General features: G+C 42.8%; 1 protein-coding gene across 5 annotated transcripts in view; it reads right to left on the bottom strand.

Moving 5' to 3' along the window:
* Nucleotides 1-6454: 6454 nt before the first annotated feature.
* The window catches only part of LOC139413900 (dedicator of cytokinesis 3), a 418571-nt gene continuing 407161 nt past the window's right edge, over nt 6455-17864 (bottom strand). For 3 of the 5 annotated variants that reach the window (XM_071161746.1, XM_071161744.1, XM_071161747.1), the window contains 3 exons: nt 15787-15906; nt 11745-11830; nt 8229-9322 (listed from right to left, as the gene is read on the bottom strand). In XM_071161746.1, coding sequence (XP_071017847.1) covers nt 8687-9322; nt 11745-11830; nt 15787-15906 — 842 coding nt within the window. In that variant the 3' untranslated portion in view covers nt 8229-8686. Of the gene's footprint in view, nt 9323-11744; nt 11831-15786; nt 15907-17864 lie in introns of all 5 variants that reach the window. The other 2 variants (XR_011634841.1, XR_011634842.1) reach the window with 1 other exon arrangement.

Below are 17864 nucleotides of genomic sequence, written 5' to 3'. Positions count from 1 at the left end.
GATGTCGCTAACTCGTGCTTGGCTCTTCTCACCTCCTTGCCTCTTCTGTCCACTATGATTCATTTGCTCCCATTGGAAACAACAGGCTGTGGTTTATCCTGTGTTGTAAAAATCAGTGGTGGTACTAAACAGCATATCAAATTACCTTAGCAATGTAGAAGTTTAGCTAAATTGAAATCCAAACAAAAGTAGTTGTAAATGATGTTGAATAAGATGGGGTGGCAGGGTAGCCTAGTGGTTAGAGTGTAGAGGCGGCAGGGTAGCCTAGTGGTTAGAGAGTAGAGGCGGCAGGGTAGCCTAGTGGTTAGAGAGTAGAGGCGGCAGGGTAGCCTAGTGGTTAGAGAGTAGAGGCGGCAGGGTAGCCTAGTGGTTAGAGTGTAGAGGTGGCAGGGTAGCCTAGTGGTTAGAGAGTAGAGGCGGCAGGGTAGCCTAGTGGTTAGAGTGTAGAGGTGGCAGGGTAGCCTAGTGGTTAGAGAGTAGAGGTGGCAGGGTAGCCTAGTGGTTAGAGAGTAGAGGTGGCAGGGTAGCCTAGTGGTTAGAGTTTAGAGGAGGCAGGGTAGCCTAGTGGTTAGAGAGTAGAGGCGGCAGGGTAGCCTAGTGGTTAGAGAGTAGAGGCGGCAGGGTAGCCTAGTGGTTAGAGTGTAGAGGTGGCAGGGTAGCCTAGTGGTTAGAGTGTAGAGGTAGCAGGGTAGCCTAGTGGTTAGAGTGTAGAGGTAGCAGGGTAGCCTAGTGGTTAGAGTGTAGAGGTAGCAGGGTAGCCTAGTGGTTAGAGAGTAGAGGTGGCAGGGTAGCCTAGTGGTTAGAGAGTAGAGGTGGCAGGGTAGCCTAGTGGTTAGAGAGTAGAGGTAGCAGGGTAGCCTAGTGGTTAGAGAGTAGAGGCGGCAGGGTAGCCTAGTGGTTAGAGTGTGGAGGTGGCAGGGTAGCCTAGTGGTTAGAGAGTAGAGGCGGCAGGGTAGCCTAGTGGTTAGAGTGTGGAGGTGGCAGGGTAGCCTAGTGGTTAGAGAGTAGAGGCGGCAGGGTAGCCTAGTGGTTAGAGTGTAGAGGTGGCAGGGTAGCCTAGTGGTTAGAGCGCAGACTAGTAACCGGAAGGTTGCAAGTTCAAACCCCTGAGCTGACAAGGTACAAATCTGTCGTTCTGCCCCTGACCAAGGCAGTTAACCCACTGTTCCTAGGCCGTCACTGAAAATAAGAGTTTGTTCTTAACTGACTTGCCTAGTTAAATAATGGTAAAATAAAAAAATACATTTTCAGTATAAGCAAATGCTAGGATAATGACCTAGTTGTGTATTTTCCCATCACTATAGCAACTGATAAATAATGACAAGTTGGAAGCAGCAGTGAGTCAATAAAACATGATATTTAATGTTAGGCATTAATAATAATTAATAAATTCCACATCACAGTAGTTGAAGTGAGTAGGAAAAAAAGTGTGTATGTATTTACATCTAAAATCCACATCACAGTTGATTCATGCTAACACATTATATACAATAAATTACTTTTAGAGTAATGAAAGGTTTTGTATTCCGTAAGAGTGACAGAAGTAGAACGTATCTCGCTAACTGTCCAGAATTGATGCAAAACACACAAAAATAATCATCAAAATAATTAGGCAAAGTGAAATAAGTCACGTTTTTTGTATGTTTTTGTCTAGTTTTTCTATGTTTTAAAAACACATTTACATCAGAAAGTACAAGGCAGACAAATTAATAATCACAATCTTTACATGGTTTGCCCTTTTGTAGCCTTATAAATACACCGTGTTGTCATGGTTATTTAAAGACAATAGAGAAGAGCCTGACAAGGTGGTCTGGAGGTAAAGACCTGAAATGATTTCAGAAATGTTTTGTACCCCCATTTGTATGCCTCATTTGCAACTTGTGCCGCCATTGTACCCCCCCAACCTAGATCCTACTGCAGTTTTCTATATTTACATACAACTGAAAAAATAAACACTTTCATGAGTTCCGTTCTTGCTTCCTACTCCACTCAACTGTCTCCATTTTTTTATTTAACTTTTATTTTACATTGGCCCTGACTTGCCACAAAGTAAGACTGAACAACCGTTTAGTCATATTAAATGATAGGCTACACATAATCAAACACTCTGTACCCAGTTCCCAGAACAGTGTGTCATTCTGCTGGATATACTCAATATACTAGACACAAATCAATTGTAATGTGTGTGTTTGAAAGTCAAGTGTGTATGGAATAATTGTTTGAGTAGAAAACAATAATGGAATTTCTACTGAACAAAAAAAATAAATGCAACATGTAAAGTGTTGGTCCCATGTTTCATGAGCTGAAATAAAAAATCCTAGACATTTAGCATAAGCTGATTTCTCTAATTTTGTTCACAAATATGTTTACATCCATGTTAGTGAGCATTTATCCTTTGCCAAGATAATCCATCCACCTGACAGGCGTGGCATATCAAGAAGCTGATTAAACAGCATGATCATTACACAGGTGCCAAGCTGCCTCCACTGTTGTTGAGGACTATTTCTGTCTGTAATAAAGCAATTTTGTGGGGGAAAACTTATTTTGATTGGCTTGGCCTGGTTCCCCAGTGGGAGGGTCTGACTGCCAAGTGAGTGGGCCTATGTCCTCCCAGGCCCACCCATGGCTGCACCCCTGCCCAGTCATCTAAACTCCATAGATTAGGGCCTAATGAATTTAAGTTGACACATTTCCTTGTATGAACTGTAATGCAGCAAAAGCTTTGAAATTGTTGCATGTTGCGTTCATATTTTTGTTCAGTATATATATACAGTGGGGCAAAAAATTATTTAGTCAGCCACCAATTGTGCAAGTTCTCCCACTTAAAAAGATGAGAGAGGCCTGTCATTTTCATCATAGGTACACTCCAACTATGACAGACAAAATGAGAATAAAAAAAATTCAGAAAATCACATAGTAGGATTTTTAATGAATTTATTTACAAATGATGGTGGAAAATAAGTATTTGGTCAATAACAAAAGTTTATCTCAATACTTTGTTATATACCCTTTGTTGGCAATGACAGAGGTCAAACGTTTTCTGTATGTCTATTATCTGTCATAGTTGAAGTGTACCTATGAGGAAAATTACAGGCCTCTCTCATCTTTTTAAGTGGGAGAACTTGCACAATTGGTGGCTGACTAAATACTTTTTTTGCCCCACTGTGTATATATATGTGTGTGTATTTATAGAAATAAATCAAATACATTGAGAGACTGCATAAGTCATAGGTCATATGCATAACATGTTCCTTCTTCATATCCTCTGATCTTATTGAGATAAAATAATAATGAATGAAAGTATGCTATTATTATCTTTCAATTATTTACATTTGTGATTTGAAAAGTTCAGCAACACAGCTCATAGAGATACAGCTGCCTATCGTAACTGATAGCTAAGTGTTACAGCGGTTTGCGTTAGCCACGAACACCCGCTCAAATAAAACCACTTCTCCACACCACACATCCATCATATCATTCAACCAGTTTGCGGTAGTGTCCCAAGGTTTTTTGACCTTGTCATGTATATTATTTGCATACCCCAGTAGTCCTCTATTATCAGAAGCCCATATTTTCTCCTCTCATATCACATCCTCCAACTCTTCAATCCTCTTACACTTAGACTGATGATTCATCTTAGTAGATCAGGAGTGGCAGGCCAGAAGGTGAAAGTGGGTGAGCCCTGCCAACGAGGGGACCCTGGTCAAAAGTAGGGGACTACAGTAGGGGACTACAGCTCTATAGGCTCTGGTCAAAAGTAGCACACATCATAGGGAATAGGTTGTCATTTAAGGGGCAGTGGGAGAGTGAGTGCACCTATTTGCCGACTAGACTATGTGAGGGGGCTGATTAAGTTTGACTGCTCTTAGGGGATTCAATCAAGTATCCCACCTCATTACAGGTTCCCCCTCGGTCTGTCCGAACCTGGAAGGAAGCCAGCTGGTGTTTGTGTGTGTGTGTATATGTGTGTGTGTAAGTCCTTCTCACAGGACAATGGATAACCTTCCAGGTGCATTTTCAACACTTCCTTCTCTTGAGCTTGAGTTCCATCATCACAAAGAGTACAATCATCACATAACGGACACGAAACAGCCATAGACAGGACAGTAGTATTGTGTGACATTGCTTTTGCCATGTTTCAAGTGTTATATCACGTGTTCCGATATCATATACGTTCTCTACTAGCTACGTATAAACATTAGAAAATAAATTAAATTCAGTCGATTCACTTCAAAATAAAAGTCCTTCTACATAAGGAGGCCTGCACCTATACCCCCATTACTTAGAGTAGTCTATACTGTATGTAGCCATGTCCCTTCTGAGACGAGGGGAAAGTACAGGATGGAACCCCCCCCCCCCACTGTGAAGGAGAACATTAGGACATGAGAGCCACCGTCAAAAAGAAAATACAAATAAGAAAATGTTCTCAAGATCGGATGGTAGAATTGAAGCCGGTCTACAGTATCTACACACACACACACACACACACACACACACACACACACACACACACACACACACACACACACACACACACACACACACACACACACACACACACACACACACACACACACACACACACACACAGAGAAACACACACACAGAAACATACACACACACACACACACACAGAAACACACGCGCACACACAGAAACACACACGCGCACACACACACACACACACACACAGAGAAACACACACACACACACACACACACACACACACACAGAGAAACACACACACACACACACACACACAGAGAAACACACACACACACACACACAAAGAAACACACACACACACACACACAGAGAAACACACACTTCCTGTAACCGTCTCGTTAATAATAATGCCTCTTGAAAAAGGTAAATGGTCAATGGAAGCTGTCGTATCTCTATCAGCTACAAGTCCAACATGTTCTACTATGGTAATGATATACAATAATGTTAATAACATTTTAAAAAACAACAAATGTATTTACACAGGTGAGAGAAAGACAGTCTTATAAATAATGAGAAACAAATACCCCACTTCATGGTTATCAAATCTCCCCTTTCAACTATCCAAAACAACAGACCTTAGGCCTACTGTATTGAGAGAGAGAGAGAGAGAGAGACAGAAAGAGAGAGACAGACAGAAAGAGAGAGAGACACAGACAGACAGACAGACAGACAGACAGACAGACAGACAGACAGACAGACAGACAGACAGACAGACAGAGAAAGACAGACACAACATCTGAACAACAAGCTGGAAGAAGAAAGGAATTGGATGTGGAGCAGGCTCTGATCCAGGATCTGTGTCTGTGAAGCACCAGCAGTGTTGTCACAAAGCATATCAGAACACAAGGCAGATACAGGAGATAGTCATTGGAGTGTCTCTCGAAGGAGGCAGGGAGGGAGGATGCATACAGACATCTAAAAGCAGAATCAGCTGTACATTGTGATCAGCACTGATCAGTCAATACATATATAGTTCAGTCTATTCTCTGCTCCTAGCATGCGTCAGGTAGTCCAGTGGGCAGTACTAGCCAGGGTTAAATCACTTATTTCACAGAATGGAACATGCACACATAAAACTACCAAATAAAAAACTTCAACAAATCACACAATCATAATAATCGTTTTTTTCTATAAATATCATCCATCTAAATGATGTTATTCCAATGTTCATGTCTTCCCAGATACGAGTGCACATCACTAAGCAGCTACAGTGGCTTTAATGCCCTCGTCTTATCTTGCATATTGTTCTGTTTTTACATAGTCATCATCAAGTTATCGATTCACCTCAGTCAATCCGTGATATAGGGATTCATGTATAAATAATATAATATTAATATACTATATATCATTATTTAACTACACATAATAATAAACTTGCACATTTTTTAATCTCCTCTAAAAATATACTTTTCTTTGTACTGTAGTGTGTAACATACTGCCAACTGAACAGAAAATGACCTTTTAATAAACCAACCAACCCAAAATAAAGACTTGAGCAGCGTCTAAGACTGCAACGTGACATCTTTGAAATGGCTTGCATTCACCAGCCAGGCAGTTATTCCCATAAACCATAATGGTAAAGACTTGAGCAGCCTCTAAGACTGCAACGTGACATCTTTGAAATGGCTTGCATTCACCAGCCAGGCAGTTATTCCCATAATGGATAATACGTCTTTCTAGTGGCTGAGTGATCTGGCACAGCTATAAAAGAGGACGACTGTGTTACGAAGCATTACAACACTATTTAAGCCTCTTACTGTCTGTCTGTCGAGGCAATTCCTCCTCCTCGCAAGGAGGAGGAAGTGTGTGTTTATCAAGAGGCGTGATCTGTTCTGATTTCTCTCTCTCTCTCTCTCTCTCTCTCTCTCTCTCTCTCTCTCTCTCTCTCTCTCTCTCTCTCTCTCTCTCTCTCTCTCTCTCTCTCTCTCTCTCTCTCTCTCTCTCTCTCTCTCTCTCTCTCTCTCTCTCTCTCTCTCTCTCTCAGCTAGTTGCATCGCTGAGTTTATTATTATTAAACCAAAACCACTTTAGTGCCCTATAAAAGGTAAGTTAATTAATAAACAATCATAATATAAAGACTACCACACCTCAACAATAATACTAATCTATCCGAAGCCCAATACAACCCAAGAATCTACTTAACCTTAACTTAATCTTCATTTCTTCATACAATACAAGTGTGAGTAGAATAAAACTAGTGGGTTTTGGCGCTGCAGAACTAAGTGCTAAAGTGCTGCTTCTCTAAAACTGAAAAAGGTCATAGGTCATGGTCTAGCGAGCTTTACTCTATCCCAGCTTTGCTTCAATTAACTAAATGAATTAAATGTCTGGCAATTGGTTCATAAATCCATGTTTTCCCTTTGTGCAATGATTTGGAACCTGCATGTGGACCTGAACTATCAATAAATTAGAATTACTGTACAGATTCAAATGTTTCCAAAAGGTCTGTGTAAGTAATACGTGAGACAATTTAGAGAAAGGACATTCAAATGAAAAGACTGAGCCCCATACCACACACACACACACACACACACACACACGTTGGTTGTTTAGCAACAAAACCGATTTGTGCGTAACTATGGGGCAAAACAGACAGGGTTGGCTTAAATTGTTAACAACATGTAAACTACAGTGAGCTCCAAAAGTATTAGGGGAGTGACATTTGTTGTTGTTGTTTTGTCTCTGTACTCCAGCACTTTGCATTTCAAATGATACAATGACCATGAGGTTAAAGTGCAGACTGTCAGCTTTCATTTGAGGGTATTTTCATCCATATCGGTTGAACCGTTTTACAAATTACAGCAGTTTTTGTACATAGTTCTCTCCATTTTAGTGGACCGAAAGTATTGGGACAAATTCACTTATATGTGAATTGATTGAAGTAGTCCAAAGTTTAATATTTGGTACCATATTCGTATAGAAATGAATGGTAAATGATGTATTGTGTCATTTTGGAGTCACACATTGTAAATAAGATTAGATTATGTTTCTAAACACTTCTACATTCATGTGGATGTTACCATGATTATGGACAGTCTTGAATTAATCTTTATTTAACCTTTATTTAATTAGGCAAATCAGTTAAGAACACATTCTTATTTTGCTGGCATCAAAAGTAAAACAAATATTAACAGGAGACTGACTGTGATCAGACCATCATCTAATTGGCCTTCATAGAACTCTTGCAGGATTTCCACGTGGATGGGGATATTGGTAATTTAATCAAAGTCTATTGGATGACAATTTGTTCTTAACTATAACAAAATATTTAATTATTGACTATTTTCTGCAAAACATTTTTTATTTTAATTGTATTTTATTTAACCTTTATCTTTATTTTTTACCTTTATCTTTACCTTTACCTTTGACTTACCTTTAACAAGGCAAGTCAGTTAAGAACAAATTCTTATTTTACAATCACCATTACAATAACAGGGGAGGTTAGGCAGGTGTGGTGGTGGTGGTGGGTGGGTGATATTTGTGCATCTGTAACTTTCTCACTCGTCATTATTCACGATTCATTCAGGATTATCCGTAGTCATGGTCGAATCCACATGAATGTAGAAGTGTTTAGAAACATGTTCTATTCTTATTTACAATAAAACACAATATATTATTTACCATTCATTTATATTGGGCACAAAATAATCTGAAACAAAACCAAAAACAAACAGCAAATGCATGCAACATATTTGTCACCAAACTTGATGTAACCAGAACATGGGACCAAATACTTAACTTGTTACTACTTTAAAATAAATATATGTGAATTTGTCCCAATACTTTGAGTCCCTTAAAATGGGGAGATTGTGTACATTGAGTGCTGTAAGCACAGTTTACTTTAACCTCGTAGTCATTGTATCATTTTCAATCCAAAGTGCTGGACTACAGAGCCAAAACAACAAAAAATGTGTCACTGTCCCAATGGGCATGCCTCGAACAACCATGCCTCGACCAACCATGTCTCGACCAACCATGCCTCGACCAACCAAGTGCCAGTTCAGGAGAATGTAACATTACAGAACATTCAGATAGAAATATATTTAATGTAGAACATATATGATTGTCTGTCAGAAAGAATAAGGGGAAATCATGTGCGTCCGCTCTATCTAATCTATTTCTATCTGGAATGTTCAGAATGTTTCACATCACTGTCTGAATACACCCCCAGGCCTCCTCTTCACTCTTCGGCGATGCCGTGCTCCCACGCCACTTTGGCCTGCTCTTCCTTAGAGGTGATGAGAGGCTGAGAGATCTTGCGTGGCATGGGCATGGGCCTGGCTGGTATACACCCCTCCTCCTCAGGAATACACCCCTCTCTCAGGTAGGGCTTGGGGGGCAGGGCAGGCGGAGGCTGGTGGCGGTAGTGGGGCAGGTTCTGGATGTTAAGGGTATGGGCCTCTGGGAGGACGGGGCTGATTGGAACCACGATATTGGTGATGAGCGGGGTGATCACCCCAGGGGAGGAGTGGCTACGACAGGGAGGGGGCTTGGAGCCATCCAGGATCTCTGACTCAGAAACACTGTAGCGCACAGGCAGGTAGGAACCAGAGGGGGAGTCCATGCCCAGGTCCTCTCCGTCCGTGGCCCAGGTAGACTGTGCCATGCTGGGGGTGACGGAGACCGTGTCCAGGGCATCTGCTGGGTGTCTGGTTGTTCCGTGGGACTCGGTGGAACATGACTGGCCCATGAAGTTGCTCTCGCTCAGGGAGGAGACGCCGGAGGAGGCACTACCAGAGAGGGTAGAGTTACTGCCATCCAGGCCGGACTGGGACTGGGGACTGGTGGGCGAGGCAGGTATAGGGTGCAAGGCTGACTGTGGAGGAAAACAATGGGACAAAGGGTTACTCTTATGACAGACATACTGATTTGCATTGCCCATTTGTTGTGTGGCGTAAAAACAAGATGAAAACAACCAAGCACAGATATAAAGCAAACTAAAGCTAAACTCAAAGACCAATGTGTCAAGGAGGTGGTTGATGACGTAGCGGGTTGCAGTGTGGAAGGCACAGCTTGTCCCATGAATTAATCTTATAAAATTGAGGATTAGCTGATAACTGTGAAAACAAACATTCTGGATAACATAGAGAACCTTGAACTATTTATGGATCAACATTTTTGATATGCTCGAATAAGAATTAGATATAATCGAAGCGAACAAGAGAAGAGCTTTCCTCGAGCTCTGAGAGAGAAACTGAAGGGAAGCAACCGTCTAACATTCCAAATGTAACATTGTAGGGGAAGGTTTTTATAACAAGTATGGGCGAGAAGTTAAAACAACTGGATCTATTGCCTGGGCTACAGGGGGAGGTTGAGGCCTTAAACACAGGGAATGGATTACAGTAATAAAATGGAAGAAATATGAGTGGAAAACAAGATATAAAAAAACGACAGAGGACTCCCTAAAAAAACGACAGAGGATTCCCTAAAAAAACTAGCGTGGACTCCCTAAAAAAACTACAGAGGACTCCCTAAAAAAACTACAGAGGACTCCCTAAAACAAACTAGCGTGGACTCCCTAAAAAAAACTACAGAGGATTCCCTAAAAAAACTAGCGTGGACTCCCTAAAAAAACGACAGAGGACTCCCTAAAAAAACTACAGAGGACTCCCTAAAAAAACTACAGAGGACTCCCTAAAAAAACTAGCGTGGACTCCCTAAAACAAACTAGCGTGGACTCCCTAAAAAAAACTACAGAGGACTCCCTAAAAAAACTAGCGTGGACTCCCTAAAAAAACTAGCGTGGACTCCCTAAAAAAACGACAGAGGACTCCCTAAAAAACTACCGCGGACTCCCTAAAAAACTACAGCGGACTCCCTAAAAAACTACCGCGGACTCCCTAAAAAACTACCGCGGACTCCCTAAAAAAACTACCGCGGACTCCCTAAAAAACTACCGCGGACTCCCTAAAAAAACTACCGCGGACTCCCTAAAAAACAATGAAAGCCGAATGACTTGTTCTGAAGTGCAGAAGTAGGAAGAATAATATTGTTATAATGGGAATAATAGAGGAGAAAAACTAAAATAGACAACGGAGGAAAAAGTCAAGGTTTTCATGAAACCTAATCTCAAAATGACGGACGAACAGGTGGATACTATTGATTTTCAAAGGGCTCACTGTTTCAGTGGCAGAGCGGAGGGAAGGTCCTGTCCGATCGTAGCTATGCTAACTCACAACAAAATGAAAATGGCCTCGTTACAACAGGATAGGGATCTGAAGAACACCCTGCTCTCTAATAATCAACAATATCTCCATGAAATAGTACAGACGACATGCCCAGTACCCCACTTTCAAAAGGCTCCGAGCAGAGAAGCAGAATGTTCGTCTAGTGGTCGAAGATTACAACGTGGGAGAATGCCAAGTGTGTGCAAAGCTGTCAACAAGGCAAAGGGTGGCTACTTTGAAGAAACTAAAATCTATTTTGATTTGTTGAACATTTTTTGGGGGGTTACTACTTGATTCCGTATGTGTTATTTCATAGTTTTGATGTCTTCACTATTATTCTACAATGTAGGAAATAATAGAAATATAGAAAAACCCTGGAATAAGTAGATGTGCCCAAACTTTTGACTGGTATTGTATATGTAAAATGGTGGATGGGTTCATAAAAATAAACAAAAAGACGAATGTGTCAAAAACCACAGTCACACATACAATACATGACATACACAATCACACACGGAGCAACAAGCATCTCTACAGTTTTACAATACTCTACAGCCTAGTGTTCCTTTAGCCCTGCTCACTGATACTGAAGGTCTGAGAGGTGACTGGAGTAGAGGGGGGAACAGACCAGGCCAGACAAACCTGGAACAGGACAAAACTGGAACAGGACAAAACTGGAACAGGACAAAACTGGAACAGATATGGGTTCAAATACTATTTGAAATCACTTCATATGCTTTATCTGTGCTTGATTGAGACCAAAACTCATTAAAACAAAATGGTTAAACTTTATTTACACCAAAGAAAACAAGTGATAAACAATAATACAGATAGAAACACATACTGATAATAGAAACAATGTGTAGGTTGGAAGCCCGAGGGCTGATATGAAAACTATACACACTACATGAGTAAGACACCAAAACTGAAAACATTTGCAATCTCAAACTTCAGTCAGGCTAAAGCAAAATCCTCAAAAGGATTTGAATATAGTACTTGAACCCAGGTCTGGACTGAACAGGTCAGGACGGGAGGCTACACTAGGCCAGGGCGGGTCAGGGAGGAGGGTACCTTTCGTAAAGAGGAGCGCGCAGGGAGAGCTGGAGGGAGGTCGCTGTTCTGGTGGTGGAAAGCATCAAAGTGCATGGAGAAGTGTCCTATAGAGGGAGACACACAGCAGGACAGAACAACGGATTGGTTGGTTGGAAAAATACAGAACTAAACCATAGAGAGAGGGGGGTGGGGTGGTGGTGCTGGGGGGGTAGAAAGAGATAGATCTGGAGAAGGATAAACAGGCCTCTGACTAAGCTACAGAACAGTCCCCTTGAGAGGAACAGGTAGGATCAAGGTTGGGGGGTAGATGGTGGGGTTGGGTCAGGGTTGGTGGGTAGATGGTAGGGATAGGATCAGGGTTGGCGGGTAGATGGTGGGGATAGGATCAGGGTTGGGGGGTAGATGGTGGGGTTGGGTCAGGGTTGGGGGGTAGATGGTAGGGATAGGATCAGGGTTGGTGGATAGATGGTGGGGATAGGATCAGGTAGGATCAGAGTTGGGGGGTAGATGGTGGGGATAGGATCAGGGTTGATGGGTAGATGGTGGGGATAGGATCAGGGTTGGGGGGTAGATGGTGGGGATAGGATCAGGGTTGGGGGGTAGATGGTGGGGATAGGATCAGGGTTGGTGGGTAGATGGTAGGGATAGGATCAGGGTTGATGGATAGATGGTGGGGATAGGATCAGGTAGGATCAGGGTTGGGGGGTAGATGGTGGGGATAGGATCAGGGTTGGGGGGTAGATGGTGGGGATAGGATCAGGGTTGGGGGGTAGATGGTGGGGATAGGATCAGGGTTGGTGGGTAGATGGTGGGGATAGGATCAGGGTTGGGGAGTAGATGGTGGGGATAAAATCAGGGTTGGGGGGTAGATGGTGGGGTTGGGTCAGGGTTGGGGGGTAGATGGTAGGGATAGGATCAGGGTTGATGGGTAGATGGTGGGGATAGGATCAGGGTTGGGGGGTAGATGGTGGGGATAGGATCAGGGTTGGTGGGTAGATGGTGGGGATAGGATCAGGGTTGGGGGGTAGATGGTGGGGATAGGATCAGGGTTGGTGGGTAGATGGTGGGGATAGGATCAGGGTTGGGGAGTAGATGGTGGGGATAAGATCAGGGTTGGGGGGTAGAGATAGGATCAGGGTTGATGGGTAGATGGTGGGGATAGGATCAGGGTTGGGGCGTAGATGGTGGGGATAAGATCAGGGTTGGGGGTAGATGGTGGGGTTGGGTCAGGGTTGGGGGGTAGATGGTAGGGATAGGATCAGGGTTGATGGGTAGATGGTGGGGATATGATCAGGGTTGGGGGGTAGATGGTGGGGATAGGATCAGGGTTGGGGGGTAGATGGTGGGGATAGGATCAGGGTTGGGGGGTAGATGGTGGGAATAGAATCAGGTAGGACATGTGCATAGCGTTTAAATAGACTAATTATGCTAAATTAGCATTGTTGGCTAATTCACTTGCCGCTCATCATCAGCATCTACCAAACTTGCTGTACTACTGGACAGGCTGAAACAGGACTGGTTGTCTATAACAGTCATACAGGTATAAAGGAGAGCTACACTGACACTGAGATCAACGTTGGAAAGGGGTACAGTTGAATAACTCCTTGAGGATTCGATTGGAATCAGATGTTCCCATAAAACAAACAAAAAATGCCACCAAATTGCAGTAAACCGCACCATCAACGCCAATCAGGGTTGGGGTCAATTGAATTCAATTGAATTCCATTTAAATTAAATTCAATTCCATTTAAATTCAATTCAATTCCATTTAAATTCAATTCAATTCCAGTTAAATTCAATTCAATTCCATTTAAATTCAATTCAAAACCATTTAAATTCAATTCAATTCCATTTCAATTCAATTCCATTTAAATTAAATTCAAAACCATTTAAAATCAATTGAAATCCATTTAAATTCAATTCAAAACCATTTAAATTCAATTAAATTCAATTCCATTTAAATTCATGAAGTACACTGACATTACAGTTGCAGTGGAATTGAAACAATATGCACCTGTGAGTGCTTTAATTTAAAAACATATATATATATATATATTTCTCCGTTATTTTAACAGGTAAGTTGACAGAGAACACATTCTCATTTACAGCAACGACCTGGGGAATAGTTACAGGGGAGAGGAGGGGGATGAATGAGCCAATTGTTAACTGGGGATTATTAGGTGACCGTGATGGTTTGAGGGCCAGATTGGGAATTTAGCCAGGACACCGGGGTTAACACCCCTACTCTTACGATAAGTGCCATGGGATCTTTAATGACCTCAGAGATGCATTGTGCTGATCACAAAGGTCATGTCATGGTTACCAACATATTATTATGATTACCATCACATCACATACACACACATACAGTAAATCACCACTTACACACAAACCAATATTTGACCCCAAAAAACACTGGACCATATTCCCAACATTAAGAAATAGTGGGAATACACTATATGATCAAAAGTATGTGGACACCTGATCGTCGAACATCTCATTTCAAAATCATGGTCATTAATATAGAGTTGGTCCCCCCTTTGCTGCTATAATAGCCTCTACTCTTCTGGGAAGGCTTTCCACTAGATGTTGGAACATTGCTGCTATAACAGCCTCCACTCTTCTGGGAAGGCTTTCCACTAGATGTTGGAACATTGCTGCTATAACAGCCTCCACTCTTCTGGGAAGGCTTTCCACTAAATGTTGGAACATTGCTGCTATAACAGCCTCCACTCTTCTGGGAAGGCTTTCCACTAGATGTTGGAACATTGCTGCTATAACAGCCTCCACTCTTCTGAGAAGGCTTTCCACTAGATGTTGGAACATTGCAGCAGGGACTTCCATTCAGCCACAAAAGCATTAGTGAGGTTGGGCACTGATGTTGGGGGATTAGGCCTGGCACGCAGTCTGCATTTAAATTCATCCCAAAGGTGTTTGATCGGGTTGAGGTCAGGGCTTCGTGCAGGCCAGTCAAGTTCTTCCACACCGATCTCGACAAACCATTTCTGTATGGACCTCGCTTTGTGCACGGGGGCATTGTCATACTGAAACAGGACATTTTTCCCACACTGTTCACACAAAGTTGGAACCCTAGAATGTATGCTGTAGCATTAAGATTTCAATTCAATGGAACTTGGGGGCCTAGACGAACCATGAAAAAAAGATACAGATCATTAATCCTCCTCCACCAAACTTTACAGTTGGCACTATGCATTGGGGCAGGTAGCATTTTCCTGGCATCCGATTCGTCCGTCGCACTGCAGATGGTGAAGCATGATTGATCACTCAAGTTAACACATTTCCACTGCTCCAGAGTCTTGGCATTGCACATGGTGATCTTAGGCTTGTGTGCAGCTGCTCGGCCATGGAAACCAATTTCATGAAGTTCCCAGCGAACAGCTCTTGTAGTGAGTGTTGCAAACGAGGACAGATGATTTTTTACACGCTAGGTGTTCTGTGAGCTTGTGTGGCCTACCACTTTGCGGCTTGATGTTGCACCTAGTCGTTTCCACTTCACAATACCAGTACTTACAATTGACCGTAGCAGCTCTAGCAGGGTAGAAATTTGACAAACTGACTTGTTGGAAAGGTGACATCCAATCCTATGACGGTGCCACGCTGAAAGTCGCTGAGCTCTTCAGTACTGGGCCATTCTATGGCCGATGTTTGTCTATGGAGTTTGCATGGCGGTGTGCTCGATTTTATACCCCTGTCAGCAACGGGTGGTGGCTGAAATAGCGAAAATCCACTAATTTGACGGGGTGTCCACATACTTTTGTATACATAGCGATGATTGAAAAATATCTCAACAACCCTTTCATTAGTGTTCTGCCTCAGTGTAACTATATAATGGGTGTTGAATAAAGATATGCCCTGTGATGTGTGTAATTTCCTTCTTTATTCCAGTGTTTGTTGTTGGCATGCCAACGTAAGGCACAACACAACGCAAAAACACTCGACTGTATTCTGATAGAGATCAGTTTTTGGTCGAACCATCTGCCATCTGATCATGGGATGTGGTTCACCAAAAACCCCTCTGTTGCACATGTATTGTACTCACCGTGGGGCAGGCTGCGGGGCGGGACAGGCGGGGCCATCACACTCCCAACGTGGGTGGACAGGAACGGCAACACCTCTCTGGTACCACTGTCCAGACTCCAGCTGCTAGGAGTGGTCAGGACTGGAGGGGAGAGAGGTAAAGTATATACTCCACTCTACTGTTCATACTAGGAGTGGTCAGGACTGGAGGGGAGAGAGGTAATGTATATACTCCACTCTACTGTCCAGACTCCAGCTGCTAGGAGTGGTCAGGACTGGAGGGGAGAGAGGTAATGTATATACTCCACTCTACTGTCCAGACTCCAGCTGCTAGGAGTGGTCAGGACTGGAGGGGAGAGATGTAATGTATATACTCCACTCCACTGTCCAGACTCCAGCTGCTAGGAGTGGTCAGGACTGGAGGGGAGAGAGGTAATGTATATACTCCACTCTACTGTCCAGACTCCAGCTGCTAGGAGTGGTCAGGACTGGAGAAATGTAGGACTCAGAGAAATGTACAAGAGATGGTCACTACTTTCAATAAAGAAAAGGGCTTTAGTTATAACAACAGGCTGGTGCTGACTGACGGAGCAGTTCTCTACTAACGATCCACAGTGGGACATCTAAAGACAGAAGATGAAGTGGATTTTAAACTAGCTGAAGCATTAGGAGGGTCTGTGAACGGACCACTAACTGGCTGAACAGATAAAACAGTGTACTAGCTTATGTTCTCAACGGGATTGAAAAAGACCAAAAACATGGGGTAAATTAGGACACACTTCCACCCTTTTAACATACTGAGTCCAGGCAAAACAAGCTGTACTGAGCTGGCCTGGTTACGTATCCACCATACAGTAGTGAAAATACAGTTTGGGCATGGAGAACAGTATAGTTTGGGCATGGAGAACAGTATAGTTTGGGCATGGAGAACAGTATAGTTTGGGCATGGAGAACAGTATAGTTTGGGCATGGAGAACAGTATAGTTTGGGCATGGAGAACAGTATAGTTTGGGCATGGAGAACAGTACAGTTTGGGCATGGAGAACAGTATAGTTTGGGCATGGAGAACAGTATAGTTTGGACATGGAGAACAGTATAGTTTGGGCATGGAGAACAGTATAGTTTGGGCATGGAGAACAGTATAGTTTGGGCATGGAGAACAGTATAGTTTGGGCATGGAGAACAGTATAGTTTGGGCATGGAGAACAGTACAGTTTGGGCATGGAGAACAGTATAGTTTGGGCATGGAGAACAGTACAGTTTGGGCATGGAGAACAGTACAGTTTGGGCATGGAGAACAGTATAGTTTGGGCATGGAGAACAGTATAGTTTGGGCATGGAGAACAGTACAGTTTGGGCATGGAGAACAGTACAGTTTGGGCATGGAGAACAGTATAGTTTGGGCATGGAGAACAGTACAGTTTGGGCATGGAGAACAGTATAGTTTGGACATGGAGAACAGTATAGTTTGTGCATGGAGAACAGTATAGTTTGGGCATGGAGAACAGTACAGTTTGGGCATGGAGAACAGTACAGTTTGGGCATGGAGAACAGTACAGTTTGGGCATGGAGAACAGTACAGTTTGGGCATGGAGAACAGTACAGTTTGGGCATGGAGAACAGTATAGTTTGGGCATGGAGAACAGTACAGTTTGGGCATGGAGAACAGTACAGTTTGGGCATGGAGAACAGTACAGTTTGGGCATGGAGAACAGTATAGTTTGGGCATGGAGAACAGTATAGTTTGGGCATGGAGAACAGTATAGTTTGGGCATGGAGAACAGTATAGTTTGGGCATGGAGAACAGTACAGTTTGGGCATGGAGAACAGTACAGTTTGGGCATGGAGAACAGTATAGTTTGGGCATGGAGAACAGTATAGTTTGGGCATGGAGAACAGTATAGTTTGGGCATGGAGAAGAGTATAGTTTGGGCATGGAGAACAGTATAGTTTGGGCATGGAGAACAGTATAGTTTGGGCATGGAGAACAGTATAGTTTGGGCATGGAGAACAGAGTGAATCAGGCAATAAAAGGAAAGGTGAAACAGACCATAAGAGAGACTACATGAGACAATAACAGACAGACTATAGGACACTATA

The sequence above is a fragment of the Oncorhynchus clarkii genome, chromosome 7, assembly GCF_045791955.1.
Source record: "Oncorhynchus clarkii lewisi isolate Uvic-CL-2024 chromosome 7, UVic_Ocla_1.0, whole genome shotgun sequence".
NCBI classification, from domain to species: Eukaryota; Metazoa; Chordata; class Actinopteri; order Salmoniformes; family Salmonidae; genus Oncorhynchus; species Oncorhynchus clarkii.
This window is presented reverse-complemented; position numbering and strand designations above follow the sequence as displayed.